An 18447-nucleotide genomic window follows, 5' to 3' on the forward strand; every position below is an offset into this window, starting at 1 on the left:
TTTTAAAGAAAACAGAGCAAGGTGGGCAAACTGTACAGATTATGTGGGTGACGAACACGAACTGCACAAGAACATACTTGCACTAATGCGATTTCAAGGAGCCTAACCGATTTATGTATAATTCCATTTATTCATACGCAGCCAATTTTCCAGATTATTTAGGGAAAATATACGAAGTTGTAAATGAGACCATTCCAGTACTGCAACGAGGATCCCATGAAGTAATTTGGTGGAAATCTTTTCTTGAAAGATTTCCGCGCATGGAGATCATAATTACACACAAACCGCCTCTCCTCTTTCAGACCTAAGTATTTCTTTTACAGAAATGCTACTATGAAACCTGATCCCGCAAAATAAGCGGCATTCGGCGCAACAGCTCATCCCTCGCCATGTAATAAACTGAACAATGCAAGACCAACGGATAAGTTAACGATAAATCCACGATAAGAAATTACTGTAAAGTCTTAGACATTTAAATGCGTGCAAAACCTGGTAGAATAACGAAATAACAGTGAAAGCATTGGTCATGCGTGATATACGTATGCATGTGATTAAATTTATATATTATACACGCATACATACCTGTACACAGGAAGAAAAACTATCGTTGATGCATAAACGTAAACGATTACATTGGAAAACGAACTTAAAAGCCAATTAAGCGTTTATTTTGTACCGTCTACAAATGTTACATTTTACATTATCGGGGCAAATTTTATACCCGAAGACCAGTACAAATCAGACGTTACTTACGCTGCAACAATTACATAATTACTTTGTCGGGCTCCGAAACAAAGTGATTTTTGTGGGTTATTTCGCCACAGAGGCATCAAAAGATTATACGTGTGAAAATCGGCCTTTTTGAAGATAGCACAGCCGGCATGAGATGGCTCATGGACCGTGTAGGTGACCGCAGTGAATGAAAGGAGAGATACCTGGGGGTTGATCCATTTCAATGTAAAATATTAATTCTGTAGAATATGGCATCACCACTTCCCTCCATCCATCGGCGTCCTTCTCCGTATTCCAGACTGTGTTGTACATCGTCTAGCTAATGTATTAGTAAATAAAACGCACCTCCTCTACAGCACTTAGGATAAAACAAGCATCGGAACCATAAAATGTACTATAATAAGCTGACTGTAGTCAGCTACATACGCTAAGTAGGAGGTGCACAGTCAAGTGTCCTGAAATCCTGCTTCAGAATGAATACGCGAAAGAAAAATCCCCACAGCACTGATCTTTCTTGCTGGGGAACATTCAGAATGTGAACAGTCCTACAGAAAGGCAAGTTGAGCCCAGTTATACTATCTACTCCGCTCTTCCTTGGGCTAGCAGGGACTGTAATCTTCATTTTTAAGAAAGAGCACCCCGGTTTGGTAGGAGAATTTTTACATCATCCCGGAACAGCCAACCTGCTCGCCGGCGACGGGGGAGTCCATTGGCTGAAACATTTCAGGACTCCTTCATATCTGTCTCCAATTAAAATGATTTATATAATAATCGTCAGGTTAGATTAAACATGTGCACGGTGCTAATTATGTTTCAATGACATATAATTTGGAAGTTCGGTCTTAATGATTATTCTTACCCCGTTCATGATTAAATATGCTCATCCCCTTAAGTTGCGGCTAAAGTGGTACGTCCCTACCGGTGCCTAGCTAATGCGCGCTGGCTAACAGCGAGCAGGACCTGGATTTGGGAGCCAATGGGAGAAGGGCTTTACTTTAACTCTGTTGCCAAAGTCTGAGCATCTTCTCAATTTTGAGAGACATAAGCGAGTTGGCGTACGTGTAGCGTTCCCTGGCCAATCAATAGGGCACAACACGCAAAACAAAACGCGATAGGCTGGAATAGTTACTATGAGGGACAAAGGGAGGTGAATCGCCAGGAGAGACCCCCCCACCGCTGCCTTTCAGTCATTTGACAAATGTCCAGGCAGCTTTAATTCTAAGCATGCGTGCACAAATTCAATATTTTCACATCCTTTCGTAAAACTTTACAGATACCATAGATAAATGCATAATATACAATTGTTGTTTTAAATAATCACTGTCTGAATACGTTTGAAGTCACGTAGCTTTGACTTCGCAAGGACCCTCTGCGCGGTCCCTGAGTCTCCGTTCAAGTATCAACAAGTTACTTTCCAAAAATGACATAAAGGTGTTTCAGTGACGCTTCTCTCTGTGCTTGTTAAATTTATGACTTCATCCGAGCTGACAACGGACCTGTAGCCCCACAAACACCAAGTATCCCGAACAATCAAGAGCAGGCACTTCTATTTTGTGACTCACTAAATCTCAACATCAACGGACCATAATGTCTGGCCACAAAAAATATGTTGTCATTAATGTAGAAGCCAGTTCTGCTGCCTAGCCCTATCCAAACTGTCAGAAGGAAAAGATTCACCGCTCAACTTACACGGCGGCTGTCAACCAAAGAATCCAGTTAGCTATCGTGAGAAGAAAGGCGCCCATATGGTGCGGGACCGGGACACAGATACCCTCCATCAAATGTGACAAGCACAGTCACTGTCAATCGTTTGAAGCAAAGCAGCATGCGGACAGATGGATCCAAAACAATGACCAGGAACCAACTTAACTTGCCTATTCTGCGCAGGAGCCCTGGGTAATATTATTCTACTTTGTAAATTACAATTACAACCATGACTGCAGGAAAAAAAGAACAAGAGATTAAGAAGAAGCACACAACATACCCTTTGGAGTGTTTCGTTTTTTACTTATTTCAAACAACCACTATTCCCTGAGATATATTATACAGTAAATATAAAAATCGGGGAGAATTAGTCATTTCTGTTATTCACAGCCCCACTTATTCTGCCATGACAGGTGTGAATCAAATCACCCTTTACGGTTCAGCTAAGCTTGAAAGTAATTGACCTCAAAATAATTTTGCTTCATCATCCTCAAATTAAAGACAGAATGGAAATTGCAAAAGATATAATATGGTAAGTGAGACACAAACAGAACTCATCAAAGCCTGAGAGATGCCTCTCTTTGTGATTTCATTCTTTGTTACTAGGCACCTGATATCAGAATTTGTTCCAACTAAAAAAAAAAATAAAAAGAGGCTGTTGCATTTCACAAATATTCTCACACAGCCCCAAGGACCTGGCTTGTGCAGCTGAGAGAAGATACTGTAGTCTGCCCGGCTACAAGGCCAGGCTAATCGATGCCCGATTGTGAGAAAATGAGCACGGGGGTCGCCTTGCCTGGACTTTCAAAAACAGAGCAACTACTTTCTGGGAGATTTCAATAATAGCAAACTCGAGTAGAGGGCATTGAAAAGTAACTCCTTGAGAGTGTTTGTGCTTTTGTGCAAGACTAACAAATGTTTAGAAGTTTCACTGTAGGTGTAAACAGGTTGTTTTGCAGGTTCCAGACAACACTACAAGAAAACTAATAAAAGGGGAAACTACCAACGAAACAGTGTCTAATTCTTAAAAGTTCAAATAAAAGCTTCTAATGTGTGTGAAGTGCAGGCCTCACAAAAGCTACATTCAACATTAGATAAACCCGTGTGGATATCAGTCTTTAACTGGTGATGCCGGGAAGCCTAAAGTGAACCAGAATGGTTTGAATCACTTGTGTTCCTAGTCCATCACGTTGACAGCGACGTTAGGGTTTAATGGAAAGCGTCAGATCTGGAAACATGATATGAACACACATGCGTGCGATCCAGCCGGCTGGCACCGGCGGGCTGTGGAGAGAGGCTCCGGCTACTGGCCGTCTGACAGGACATCTGGAGGGGACCGATTTCCCACACCGCAGCCCAGATGGTGATAAATAACAGCTTTTTTTCACAGAATCTCCCAGCACTGTCGCTACATATAGACCTATAGTAAACGTACTGGATTTTGGCTTGGAATGTGATACTACTGAGTGGGTGGGGTGGGAAGACCTCTACCATTAATTCAATGATCTTTCGAGCTCAACAATCATTGCTGCATAGTTTATTTGTACACCCACACGAGCAGCAGTGACCCCCCTCTGCCTCTGTCATGGTCTCTCCCAAAGTCTTAACCAATGACAATGGGGAAGATTTGAGAAAGCCTCTCTTAATGTCCCAGTAACACGCCCCACCATCACCACCATGCACGCACACCAACTTTTGCTCTTCATTGGTGGGGGTGAAGGTGTAAACCTTCAATGATGTGACTACAGCACTGTGCAAATGACCATTTTTGAAGTGATGCAACGATCCGGTGATGCTGTTCATTGCATGTTCCATCCATGTGTTTATGTGCCTGGCAGAACAACAAATTGCTGATGGTACAATTACAGCTGCATATAATCTGTTACAACATACAAAACACGTCACATTTTATTTACCTACCATAATAACCTGAAGAGTAAATATTAGAGGTATTCATTGTTCAGCAAGAATCTAAATGAACAGCAGTTGGCTCTAAATGTAACAACGTCACGAAATAGTATTAATGAATTGTGATATTTTGGGTCCTCCAGTACAAGTGAAGAATTGTAGCTTGACCTCTGTCTTAGCACGCATATCTGTGTGTTTTGGAGGTATCCATAGGGACAGGAGATAAGTTAAGCTAGAGAGGAGCAAAGAGTCTCAGTAAACAGTAATGGAGATTACGAGCAATTGATATTGTTTCACCTCATAGGGGTACATGACTGCTGTAGCAGGAGAGCGGTAAAGAGCAGTGCCATGTATCTGAAATGGATGCACACCGGAATATTTAAAGCCAGTTGTGACTAGGAAGACCTGTCTAGCTGGTGTGTGTTTGGCAGAAAAATGGAAATGTGAGAAAATGAGTGGTAAAAAGAGCAAAGGAGGGCATGTGTAGGTGAGCCATCATTTTGATTCTGAATAAATGAGGAAAAAATCTGAAAATAATTAAAGTCAAGCTGACTGTAGTCATCAGACTGAGCCCTACAATTCATTCCTCGTTGGATGCCTGACTTGGGCCACACACACACACACACACACACACATTCTTTTCTTGGCATGTGATACTGTTAAGAGGGCGGGGGCAGGAAGACCTCTACCATTTATTTGATGATCTCAACACAATTACCAATCTCTAACCCCACACCGAACAAAACTCAAAACCCTTTTAGTACTTTCTGGAACCATATGAATTCACAACAAATGCATTTGGTTTGAAGCCCCAAGGCATCAGATTTTCTGGAAAAAAAAACATTTTGCCATTAAGAAACCTGCATGCAAGCATATTTGACTGTCTTATAATTAAAACTTTCACCTTTTCTCACCTCATTTGCATGGCATTTAAATACCTGCTAAAGTATATGTGTTAAGACAAACACATACGTAAGTACAGGAGCACGTGCCTGATTGGGGTACTAAACCAGCTGTGTAAAGAAGCGCGAGTCTCTCAAAATTTCCGACCTGCTAGAGTGTCATGGAACATTCAATTCAACAAGAAATCGGCAATAAATCTAAAATAAATTGAATGAATCCTTTAGATTTTTTTCCCACTGACATTTAACAATCACAAAATATAATTGACAGTGTAATATAATTAGCGGAGAAGTCTTAAGGCAAATTAATGTCCAATGTCCTCACTAATAATTAGGCAATTTCACCTTATGTGACCCCTAAGGAACCAATTAAAACCTGCCAATTTTTCTTTTGTAAAATCAGCACTTGGCCAATAGCTCATCTATTCCAGTATTTTTTTTTTCATGTACTTTAGTTTTGCCTCTTTTGTTCAAATGAGGACGTTGTGCTTTACCTTCCCCATTTTAAATCTGTCTCTGTCTGATATCCTCTGGTAAATAAATGAAACTTTGTTTTAAGGCAGAGACAAAAAGGAAGTACTTGTACAGTACTGTGCAAAAGTTTTAGGCAGTCAGAGAAACGTTTAAGGCTACATATCTGTGTAAGTGTATATTTGCCAAGGATAAAAAAACACAATGTAACACTGGAACATATGCAGATAATAATACAATAAAACTAGCACGAATTTCTTCTCCAAAGAATCTGTTCTCCAAAAAGTTACTAATATCTTGCTGGATGGTTAGATGAACCCCACTTCTCCTCAGGGGCACCTCAGCCATTCCATGTATTTGTTCATTTTAACTCCCAGCTCAGTTAATTTTGTTTACTTAATTACACAAATAAGCTGATGATGAGGTACTGATTAGCCAAACATGGTTGAGTCTAAAAATGCATATTATATAGTTGCTGGGGTCACTTTAGGAAAGGTTTTGAAATGGCTACACATTTTGACAAATATAGAAACATGGTTTTGCACCAAAAGGAAGATCATGTAAACGTGATTTTATTTGACTACCTAAGACTTTTACACAGTAATCTATGTCAGGTCACACTCCAGCTCTGCATGATTATTGAAATAATTGAGACAGAATCCTTAGTGTTTCGTACTGGGAAAATGCGCCATCTAGTGGCTGCCAATGAAGCTCGCTAAGCAACATAACTTTGGGAAAGTATTCTGCTTTTTCACGAGTAAATAAAAAATAAACGAACACATCTAACAAATAACAAAAGACTGGCACTCTATTGCAACAACAAACAAACAACAATAACAACAACAACAATAATAATCATCTTCAAGAAAACAGTCTGGAGCGATATTTCACGCAGAAGTGACACATTTGACGTATTGTTAACGTTATTATGCTATACAATTTTATGAAAGTGATTCTCATATTTATTTTGTTTGAAAAGATGGTGTCAAACCACATTTAACATTTTCCAGCACATATCAGATGGTAACAATAATTTGATTACACGCGTATAGCTTTGCACCATAACAGTATCAAAAAAGCAAACGGGGGCAGCCTTAACTGAAAATTCAATACAAATAAGTATATTTTCACATACAAGGGTTTTGTACTGGAGACGGGAATTCAAAAGCGAGTTCTGGGAACATTAGATGCACGGATCTCCCATGAGCTCTAAGTTTACAGGTCTTTATCTGAACCATTCGTTATTTTTGATATTACTGAGCACAACAAAACTGATACCAGCACATTTCAATGAGGATTAGGTCGTGTGTTCCCTCCCCAAAGTGCCATGCTGTCAGCTTTTACTGGGGACAAACGGGGGAGCCGTGAAAAGGAGCGCTTTTTTCAGTTACTCAATTTTGCGCTTGAGTAGCTCTTAAACTTTTAACTTAATATATTTACGCGCTGAATTTAAATTCGCACGACCAAGTTCTGCATTCAAATATGCATAAAAATACTAATTTCTTGTTTTATTACTTCCAAAGGAGCCCTATCCAGTGCGCCTTCGCTTACACGTAGATTTCGATTGCAAGCTCTGTCAGAGCACATGCATCTCACGGGTTTGCACGGGCACGAATCTAATAAATTACATTGCAGACCTTAGGTCAGAAACTTGAGAAATGTCGCTGACACACCGTTCAGAGAAAACCTGTACGTGCCGGTCCGACGGTCGATTAACACCCCTTGGCCTTCCCCAGAGAGATAACAGGAAAAGGAAGAACAGCGAGTACAGCCTCGTCCTTGGCTATCATGGAAGTCGCTGGCGTTTACGGCCTTCCATCAGCAGAAAGAGACTATTTTGACTATCTTTAATCACAGCTTAATTTGATAGTGTAAAATTACTAAGTTATAAATAAGCATTGTGTGTATACACACGTGTAATTTATTGATTTGTGTGACAGGCAGATATAAGGAAGGGACGGTTTAAGCACGATACAAAAGCAAACATGACAAAGAGGGTGAGGTGTGAGTACACAAGAGGAGAAAATGAAGGGGAGATCGGATAATGGGTGTGTAAAGCAGTCAGGGTTCCTGCCTGACATCAAGCCCAGTTTAAAATTGGGACAGGTGGAAGTAATTAACATAAAGCCCCTGACAGGTCACCTGACTGTCCTGTCCCTACAATCACAACCCGTCCAACACCCAGTAAAAGCTACAAAAACCCCAAAATAATGATAGCATGTCAAGGAGAGATCTTTAGCTACAAATACACCTTGCTAGTATTTTTCCAATCAAGCAAAATTATCACCTTGGGAACGATTCCCTCAAACACAGTTCGTGGCAATAACTGTACTAACAATAATGTCAGTGTGTCAGTTTTGTTATAAAGAAAAGACCCAAATGAGCGAATCTCACTGTTGCCTAAAAATACCTCCTTTCCCATAGCGATCACACTCGAAAAGGTGCGTATTTGTTTAAACACCATTAAATCTCACACAGCACCACTTCGCACCATGGATAAAGATGCATGGGGTAGAACACAGCCTTAATCCCATTTGCTGCCCTTCAAGCTTAAGTGGAACCTTGCTGGGGAGACTCAGAGATTCCAGCAATGTAATTCCTGGCTCTGACTTTCTGCTTGCTCTGTGCTGATTATGTCCTGTCCTGCTACAAATGAGCTCTGGAATCTCAGCCTGTTAATTCATTCAGATGTTGTTTTCTGGGTTCCGCTTGACTTGTGAATCATTTTGTTGTCGCCCTAATGACCAGCTGAATTGTACATTTTCTAGAATCACCTTCCACCAAGTTCTGTGGTCTGGCCTACAATGTGACATTCTCCAATTTATGAAGTGCACTGACCTGTGCTTTGGAAATTCTGCTTTCTGATACGTTCAGGTGTTTCACAACTTGGATAACCGTATGGGAATTTCATTTCCGGATGGGGCGGGTTCTTACTAAGCTCTCCTCTGAAGAGCTTGCTGGGCTGTGGCATTAGAAGACGGAAGGTTCTGGATATGCCGTAACCTTAAGTGCTTTTTTGGCGAGCTTCCTTCCCCCGTTTTGGGTGGTGCCACCCTGGCGTGTGACCACGTAGCTAATAGTCGTGTGGAAAGATCTAGGAGGGACACAGAGAGCAGCACTCATAGGACACCTGCGGGCCGTTGGCCAATCCAGCTCTGCTGTACCAGTAAGGTGTGTGTCGGTAGCCAATCAGGTGAGGGCAAGGAATGAAAAGGCGGGGCCAACGTCAGGTGGGCCATCACTGTGGAGCTCCAGGAATATAAAACCGCCTCCCAGACAGAACCTGCTTGAAACTCATAATAAAGGTGATACTGAGATGGAGATGGAAAGGTGCAGCCTTATGCAGTGATGGCAAGGTTGGTGTGAGACACATGGCTATTGCAGAGGCTCCAATATGGCCAGCGTGTGGCATTCATACACAGACGTGCTCTTTGTAAGTCAATGTAACCCAGTGAGGAGTAGAGAATGGAAAAAAAATGCTTTGAGCCACAGTGCGTAAATGTAGCGTTTGTAAGTGGGAACCGCAGCCCGGTCGAGTAACAGTGAGTTCGCTCTTCACTTCGTCTCCAGGAAAAAAACAAACCGTCTATACTGCAGCCTGTATCCCTGGGCTGAGTCAGTCCAATTTCTCACAGGCCCAGACATGATCCCACAAAATCCCCCCAGACCCGCCCCACCAGGGTTTGTAGTGGACTGGGGCTGGGGGATGGGGATGGGCTGCAAGGCAGACTGCCACTTGGGAGTGCGTCCCGTAAGGGATACGTCCGGTGTCTGTCAGCACACGGCACATGGGAATGAAACCGAAGACCATACGTGACAGCCTGGTCTGGACTCGCTAGCAAAATGTGCCCTGGCAGGTAACAGGCTGAACTCAGCATCACCCGTCTCCAGGTCCATCTGCAGCTTTCCCTACAAAAACAGCACTTGCATCATTTTTACGATTTGACTTAACAGATATTGCAACCTTTTGACGAATGTGAGTGGTTATTATTAATGACATTAATGATGATGAAAAATAATAATTTGTTATCAAGCAAATATAATCAGGAAAACATCCAAAGTTAAATTTGGGTGTTGAAACACTGTTAAGGTTAAGGAATTTTATTCAAAGTTATGCTTAGACTCTTTATAAAGCTTTGTCTGGAGAATTGTTTGGTTTAAAAAAAAATGTCCAGTTCTGGTTGGAATTTCCATAGCAATGCCTGATTCACCATGTTAAACAACATTTAAAAAATTTGATGGAATTCTCTTTTTGGCATGTTTTCAGCACATACCCAGCTTTGACAATTGTAACATAATTTACCAAAATGACGTAAAATGCATTTAAATGTGGATCCAGTTAAAACTAATGTTTTAAAAATTAAATTCTGAACCAGCAAGAGGTACGAGATTTCTTTTTTGTACGCTCAGACAGATACTGCAGTCTGCCCCCTGCTCCATGGAGAACAATGAGAGTCCAGTAACCCTGAGATCTCTGGGGAGTTGACCTATCCAGCTCTCCACCGTGATGCCTCTGGCCTCAGCAGAGCTCCGTCTCCGCCTTCCTGGAACGCGCCAGCACCCCCTCCAGGGCACCTGACCCTGTCATGGAGCCTGACCTTTTGGTCAAGCTTTTGGGGCCAAAGTTACACTTTAACTTGCTTTCTGGCGTCATCAATGAAGATGGTTCCATTATAGGTTACATACCAGGAGTTAGTCAACTAGGTTAAAATGGATTCTAAGCAACTGGAGAGATTTAAACCACTTAAAAAGATATTTAACATTAAAATGTTCCATCTATCCTTCTATCATCCATATATCTATCCATCCGTCTTCTGAAAGCTTCTGCTACATGTATAAAAATGTTCCACAAACAACACACTAACAATCATCTGAATCATATGAACCTAAAGGTGTATCCACCAATCATATATCCATGGAGAAACCAATCCCTATGATTCTCTATAATCTTTCACGCCATCCCACCGGCACTAACAGCACATGGGCACATTGTGGACAAACAGTCCTCATATGCCTGATCTGTGCACAGAACCTTCCAGGGCTTCTCAGCTGAGGTGCAGCAAGGGCTGGAGCCTGAAGGCACTTTCTGCTTTCGCATTTGTGCCAGAGAGAACCGTTGTCTGTTCTAAATCTGTCGTTTTCCTCGTTCTCCCCGCACTGACCATGTATGTCGCTCTACTAAGTAAATAAACCTCAACTGAGAAGAATATGATCTGGTTCAGACGGGGCCTGGCGGCCGTTCCAAGGCCATGGAGGGCGGGTCACGGGTCCAGTTAGGGTTTCGACACCCTCCGCTCCTCCCCCAAACTGCCCACGGCCGAACAGCTGATGGAGATCAGTGCCATTCCAATGCCACACGTAAACACAGACTGTATTGTATGCATGTTTTAGGAATCAGGAAGGCAATAACAGGCAATTGTGGTTTCCCACTATTACATTACGGGTGGAATGTTAATGAGGTGATTTCTCTGTGTACAAACAACTAAGTCACAATAAAATTTAGCTCATCTAGTAAAATCCAAATATCAATAAGCTATTGTAATCAGGTTTATTATCAAAGGAGCTCCACGTTAATATTCATTTTGTGAAGTCATTGTGTAAAGGAATAGCTGCTTAGCTCAAATATATGCAACTATTTGTGCTGTCAGGAGTAACCGGCGGTTCTGATTTGTTTAGGGCGCCGGTGGGTGGCCCCACAGCAAGCGCCACGTGTCAACAGACCTCCCAGAACTTTATGAGCATCATGCTTCTTGTTGGGCTGTGGAGCATCTCATACTGGGCTCACTGTCTGCTTGCACAAACGCAAAGAAAGTGTCTATCTTAACAACTTCCTCCTCAGATTCCTTGGCGTTAGGACATTTCTACTTGTAAGAGCCATAGTGATTATACTGAAGGTAAGGTGGTGAATGACTGGAGCTGAGGAAATCCAAGATGCAGATGCCTTAGACACAGTGTAAAAGTACAGCACATGCTGCAGGATCGTCATATTAGGTGATTAGCCAGGAGCATGATGGGATGCAGCGGCATGGAGGGGAGCCGACGGGTGAGGAGCCAGGAGCAGAAGTGAGGGGACAGTGGACATCAGGTCACCAGCCGAAACCCCCCATCGGTGCTTGTTAAGGGCCAGACCCAGGGCAACGAGAAAAGGGGAAGCCCTCATCCCAAACCTCCACGAAGGGATTCCTTACAGCTCAGGTTCACCTGGAGATGGGAAGCATGCGTGGTGGGGGTGGGAGGAGTGTACCCTGGGAAAAACCCCTTCAGGCAGGATTTGGGGGCGTAAACATACAACATGGGAGGGCCTGTTTCCAGTGAGAGTGCTGGTGCAGCTATCGACCTACAAACACCAAACAACAAACTAGTAAAACCTTTGCCTTTCAAAGAAGAAACTAACTTGTCAATTCATTAAGAGAAAGTTTTTTTTTTTTTTTTTTTTGGGGGGTGCCCTCTGGGGGTAAGACAAGCTTTAGTTCTCATGTCTTCAGATCTAGGCAGCCCAGATTGGATTAATAAAGGCTAATCTGGCATTAATGGGATCAGCTGATGCTGCCTGCTTTCCCAACAGTTGCCAGACATAACTAATCGGCTCCGTGCAGAGCAGCCTTGCCTGTGCAGTCTGTCATCTGTGGGTGCCTGATGAATAATGATAGTAATCACAATCGTTACCACTCCCAGTAGAGCTCATTCTGAAGGGTACACACAGGTACCATCTCGTGTTATGTAGGTGTAAAGCATAAGGACATTATCATAATCAGAACGTCCTGTCAGGTGTGTCCCTCTCCTCCCAGCGGTAAAGGGGCCATCATATTGGTTTTGGAAACATAACACTCGCCTAGTAATTTCACTGCCAGATGCGAGATTAACAGTTAAAAGGTGGGAGCATATGGGCGTTTGAAGTGTCTATTCGAGGTCGAGTGAAGAGTCGTCAACTCCTATTTCTACTGGCTCTTTTCCTACTGTTTTCAAAATAGTGTGTGTGCCACCTCCTCAGATAATGAGTCTCCATCCCAAACTGTTCAGGAATTCTAGACCAGAGTCTCCTCTTCCCTACCTCTTACCCTACCGGGAGCAAAAACATGGACCATCAGGGGGTCCCCAAAGGCCGGATTGAGAAACACTGCTCCAGACTTCTTTGTCAGACTACCTGATTATAGCACTGTGGTTCCAAACCGGCCACTCAGCTTCACTGTACGCTTCTTTCGGAGCCTGTGCTTCCCCCCTGTTCTCTTCCTGGTGGATCTGCCTGCTGATTCTGAGACCGTAAATCATTAGATCCTTCCCTGTAGATGATCAGTTCCTTAGATGGAGTAGGAATCAAAAAAGCTATCCATGATAGAGAGCTACCTAAGAGGCAGGCCCTAATTGATGGCTGTAAGACTGGAATGAGGATGTCCTGGGCCAGGGTTAAGTCATGTGACCAGCCAAGTCATTCACCTGCACCTAATTCATCACAATACAAAACTGTATCTGTCTTACAGTATCTGTCAGCCCTGACATTACAGCCCAATCCTAAGAGCCAGCACTGGCTTTTCTCTGTGGATTTCTCTTATTCTGATGCCAAAACACCTGTCTTTTGTTTTCATTCCTCTCCACTATTCATCCATCCAACCATTCATTGTAATCGGTTGTCCTGGTCGGGGTCACAGGGTTCATTGCCACCGTTTTTTTTAAACTTGTCCTTGAATAACATCGCCATTTTGTCCTCCCTTCCCTGTGTCACATGGTTTCATTAACTGTTCTAAATTTCATCAGACTCTTTCTGCGAGGGTCCTGCAGGGGTCAGTGCTGTGTCCCCTCCTGTTTTCCTCATACACCAAATATCTGGGCATCTCATGGCTTCTCACATTCTTGCTGCTCATGTGTCTCATCCATCCTGTTCTCCCTCAATCACCTACCAGCCACAGCTTGTTTCTGGTTCACTGCCTTGGTAGCAGCAGACGATCCTGCCAAACAGAACGGATGCACCCTATCTAGAAGATCTCCTCAAACTTCTTTAAGGTCTCTATATTCCTCTAAATCAGTTCCAGGTCTGAAAGTTTAGAAATCAGGATCCCATCTGTTTTAGTGCTGTTATGTAAGCTGGAATAAGTGTTCCGTGTGTCTCAGAATCCCTCCCAAGCTCAGAAAAAGAACCAAACTACAGGCTCCAGTCTGCACGTCAGCCACTAACTTCTGAATGTGGGCTTTATCTGCTGCTGCTTGACACAGAGGCTGCAATGGTGTGGCCGCTGGGCATCACCGCGTGGCGACCCCAAATGCCCCCGGCTGGGCATCACCGCGTGACGATCCGAAATGCCCCCAGCTGGGCATCACCGCGTGGTGACCCCAAATGCCCCCGGCTGGGCATCACCGCGTGACGACCCTAAATGCCCCCGGCTGGGCATCACCGCGTGACGATCCCAAATGCCCCCAGCTGGGCATCACCGCGTGGCGACCCCAAATGCCCCCGGCTGGGCATCACCGCGTGACGACCCTAAATGCCCCCGGCTGGGCATCACCGCGTGACGATCCCAAATGCCCCCGGCTGGGCATCACCGCGTGGTGACCCCAAATGCCCCCGGCTGGGCATCACCGCGTGACGACCCTAAATGCCCCCGGCTGGGCATCACCGCGTGACGATCCCAAATGCCCCCAGCTGGGCATCCCCGCGTGGCGACCCCAAATGCCCCTGGCTGGGCATCACCGCGTGACGACCCCAAATGCCCCCAGCTGGGCATCACCGCGTGGTGACCCCAAATGCCCCCGGCTGGGCATCACCGCGTGACGACCCTAAATGCCCCCGGCTGGGCATCACCGCGTGACGATCCCAAATGCCCCCAGCTGGGCATCCCCGCGTGGCGACCCCAAATGCCCCCGGCTGGGCATCACCGCGTGACGACCCCAAATGCCCCCAGCTGGGCATCACCGCGTGACGACCCCAAATGCCCCCAGCTGGGCATCACCGCGTGACGATCCCAAATGCCCCCAGCTGGGCATCACCGCGTGGTGACCCCAAATGCCCCCGGCTGGGCATCACCGCGTGACGACCCCAAATGCCCCCAGCTGGGCATCACCGCGTGAAGAGCCCAAATGCCCCCGGCTGGGCATCACCGCGTGACGACCCCAAATGCCCCCGGCTGGGCATCACCGCGTGACGATCCCAAATGCCCCCAGCTGGGCATCACCGCCTGACGATCCCAAATGCCCCCAGCTGGGCATCACCGCGTGGCGACCCCAAATGCCCCCGGCTGGGCATCACCGCGTGACGATCCCAAATGCCCCCGGCTGGGCATCACCGCGTGACGATCCCAAATGCCCCCGGCTGGGCATCACCACATGGCGACCCCAAATGCCCCCGGCTGGGCATCACGACGTGGCGACCCCAAATGCCCCTGGCTGGGCATCACCGCGTGACGAGCCCAAATGCCCCCGGCTGGGCATCACCGCGTGACGACCCCAAATGCCCCCGGCTGGGCATCACCGCGTGGCGACCCCAAATGCCCCCGGCTGGGCATCACCGCGTGGCGACCCCAAATGCCCCTGGTTGGGCATCACCGCGTGGCGACCCCAAATGTCCACAGCTGGGCATCACTGCATGGAGACCCCATGTGCCCCCAAATGGGACTTGGAATCTACCCCCCCACCCTCGAGACCGAGTTTCTCATCCCTCTGCTAGATCACTGCTAGGTCACTGTCTAATTGACTAAGCTGAATTCAGTTCAGTCTATTATATCTCACATTGACTTGCTGGCTTATTGCTCTGCATTTCAGGTTCGGGTAACAATGTAGCATTCTGCTTACTGGTGGTGTTTACGATCTTACGATGTTTTTTAATGCTTCCATCACTCACAGTGACCTGTGAGAACATCATTCAGCACACAGGAGCTCTGGCGGTACTCTAAACTTACACATTGCCCAATCGGCCCACTTGGCACACGGTTCCCTTAAGTATCAACTTGCCCCAAGGTCTCAGGGCACCTTCAGGCTCCTGGGGAATGTCAGACGGTAATACAGGATGTTCCCACTAAAAGTGGGCTTGCTGAACAACACGTATCTGTGTAAATGTGGCAGGTGAGGGAGCCCATCTCGGTCTGCCCCCCCCCCCCACCCCCATCCTCTCCAAGCGACACACATGGATGCCTCTGCTTGTCCACCATAACTGTCTGTTATGCTCCTCCACCACAGGACACAATTCCTGCCTCCCACCCCCTCCACCAACCACCCTCCCCCGACACCCTAGGCACAATACATCTGCAGTACTCCCAGACCTAACTACACCCTGTGTGTCCCCCCCCCCTCAATATTGACCACTCTGCTGTCAGCACGCCTTCTGAGAAGAACTTCAAGGCGTGATATACACACAACTAAACAGTTGCCGATTGATCGCTCTAATTGATTACCACAGGCTAGTCCCTCAGCACCACCCCGAATCTCAAACAATCCTCCACCTTTCTGGGCTGCATGGGAAAGTAATTTCCATGAGACCTCCAGGGTTGACGTGTGAACTGAATTGTTTGGGAGGTCTCATCCCTATAGAGCAGAGGGTCCGTCCACAGTTGAAGGCTTTGAAATTTGTTCCTTCAGGTCTGGTAAGTCCTCTAGAGACACTGCAGAATTAGGGTCTAAGGTTCTGTTTAGATCACCTGATATATATTTAGAGAAAGTCTCAAATCCAACATTCTGGTAAAGACGAAGTACCTGCAGGAACAGAATGTCCAGCTCCGGACCTACATCAGGACATCCCTACCATTGCAGACCAGTCTGATCACCCCCCCTTACACTCTAGACACTGGTGGGTCTCCCCCTTAAAAGACTAATGGTAGAGTGAGCAGCATGTGACTGGCTGTGAGCAAAGCACATGGCTACAGCCAAGTCCAATCCACATCTCATGCCTATCCGATAACCTGATTTTTAAAGGAAATGAAATTAATCAAATAAAAGAATACTGTGATGCATTACATTTTGGGTTACAGTGTGTTCAGCGGTGTTTTTGCTCAGCCACAAGTAGTATCAGTAGTAGTGTCCATCCAAAACTACTAGCTAGTACTACTATTACTTCTAGTAGTATAATTCCTTCTCTGAGGATGGTGTACGGAGCAGGATAACATGAAGCAGGTGCAATGGGAGCTGCCGATGGCATGGCCTTCTGGAGCATGCAAGGCGTTCCACGCTGACTGCCAGCACAGAAGCACTACGGGCAGCGCACGGGACGGCCCCCGGGGTCCTGCTGCTGCGGAATGGTCTGCCCTCTGAGTCACTCCCCACAGAGTTATTAGTGGCACTTTCTGGAAAGAACCTTGGGACTCCCAAACTGGGAGCCTGAAATAGCGGGGTCTGGGAACGCTGCAACGTTTATAAAAAAAAGAGCAGGCGAGGCAGAGGACAATGGAATTTCCCAACCCGCCTGCCATCACGCCCTCGCTCCTTTCTCACAACCTCTCTTTCACTCACTCCATCTCTCGAGTGCACACATTCGCTCAGTCATGCCATCAGTCCATCCCATCGAAGCTAACCCTAAAAACACGGGGGGCGTATGCATAAAATCGTCCTCAAACATATGAAATTTTTTTACAGATGTGGGTCTGGAACAGGAGTGACGTCAGCAAAGCCTTCCAGCTCCTTCCGTGTGGATGTGGCCCCCAGCGGAGCTTACTCTTCAAAACAAGCCCACATTCAAAGGAAAACCAACATCCGGAAAAGTCGATCAGCTGCCTATGTGACGTTCTGTCTCTGCAACACATATATGATGAAAAATAACTCTTTCATATTCTAGAAAATTCCACAGCCTAGTTAAAACAGGTATTCACTCTTGTGCATTTTACATTACTTGCAGACCCTTTTGCAAGAACCATAATGATTGTGTAGAGGCTCAAATATGAATTTGCGTTCACTTGGCGACACCTTAACAAAGACACCAGCGACCGGGGCTACAGCTACACGTGAGGAATCAGCCGTTTGTTTAAGCTTCTGCTTGTCATAAGCGGACCATTCCATTACTAACACTTCTACACAGAATTTAACCACCTACAATGATTAGATACTCATGAAAGCACATGTAAAACTGTACCTTATCATTAACACAGAAGCCATATGGAGGGAAACACACAAAGGCAACGGAGGGACATGGAATTTTTCTTGTCTCTTATTAATAATTTAAATGTGGCACCATGCAGGATGAGGAGAGCCATCCAAACTGCCACTCTATTAGGGTTATCACTGCCACACAATGCCTAGTGTCCCCAACAAAGGGCTCATTGTTGTCCAAGGGGCCCATTGTTAACCAAAGGAAGGATTTATGAACCTTCCATGGTGACCTTCACCGATGACCTTCCCTTTAATCACTTAGCTCTTAGCAGAATTTGTGAACTTACAGGGGTGGCTGGCAAATAGGCTCTCTCCCTTCGTGCTCCAGCCCAAAACTTGCATGTGGCTCAGACACCCTGCACTGTTTGAGAAAGCTGCAGAAACCCATCGTCCGCTTAGTCCAGGGCCACACGCTCTTTGTAGGAGAGCAGACCTTTCAACCCTGCTTCTCATGCTCGTGACTCCAGGCATTGCTTAGACACCCCCCAAATAACAGGGACTTAATCAGGTGCTGTTGCCCAGAGGCTGATGATGTTGCTGTAATGCCGTTTCTCTACGGATTCATCAATATCACCTGGGTCAGTCCAGCTAGGGCTCTGACCCTCCGACAACAATTTATTCATTCCTACCCTCCCAATGCAGCCCCACTGTTTTCTTTCCCATACTG

General features: G+C 45.6%; 1 protein-coding gene across 3 annotated transcripts in view; it reads right to left on the minus strand.

The window, feature by feature from the left end:
* The window catches only part of LOC125716953 (phosphatidylinositol 3-kinase regulatory subunit gamma-like), a 106768-nt gene that overhangs the window by 14702 nt on the left and 73619 nt on the right, over nt 1-18447 (minus strand). Inside the window, exon 1 of one of the 3 annotated variants that reach the window (XM_048989833.1) lies at nt 936-1421. The exons of the other annotated variants lie outside the window; for them this stretch is intronic. Within the exon in view, the coding sequence (XP_048845790.1) occupies nt 936-1044 (109 nt within the window). The 5' untranslated portion in view covers nt 1045-1421. Of the gene's footprint in view, nt 1-935; nt 1422-18447 lie in introns of those variants that run through there. 3 annotated transcript variants of the gene reach the window in all.

Source organism: Brienomyrus brachyistius, chromosome 21 (assembly GCF_023856365.1).
Source record: "Brienomyrus brachyistius isolate T26 chromosome 21, BBRACH_0.4, whole genome shotgun sequence".
Lineage (NCBI taxonomy): Eukaryota > Metazoa > Chordata > Actinopteri > Osteoglossiformes > Mormyridae > Brienomyrus > Brienomyrus brachyistius.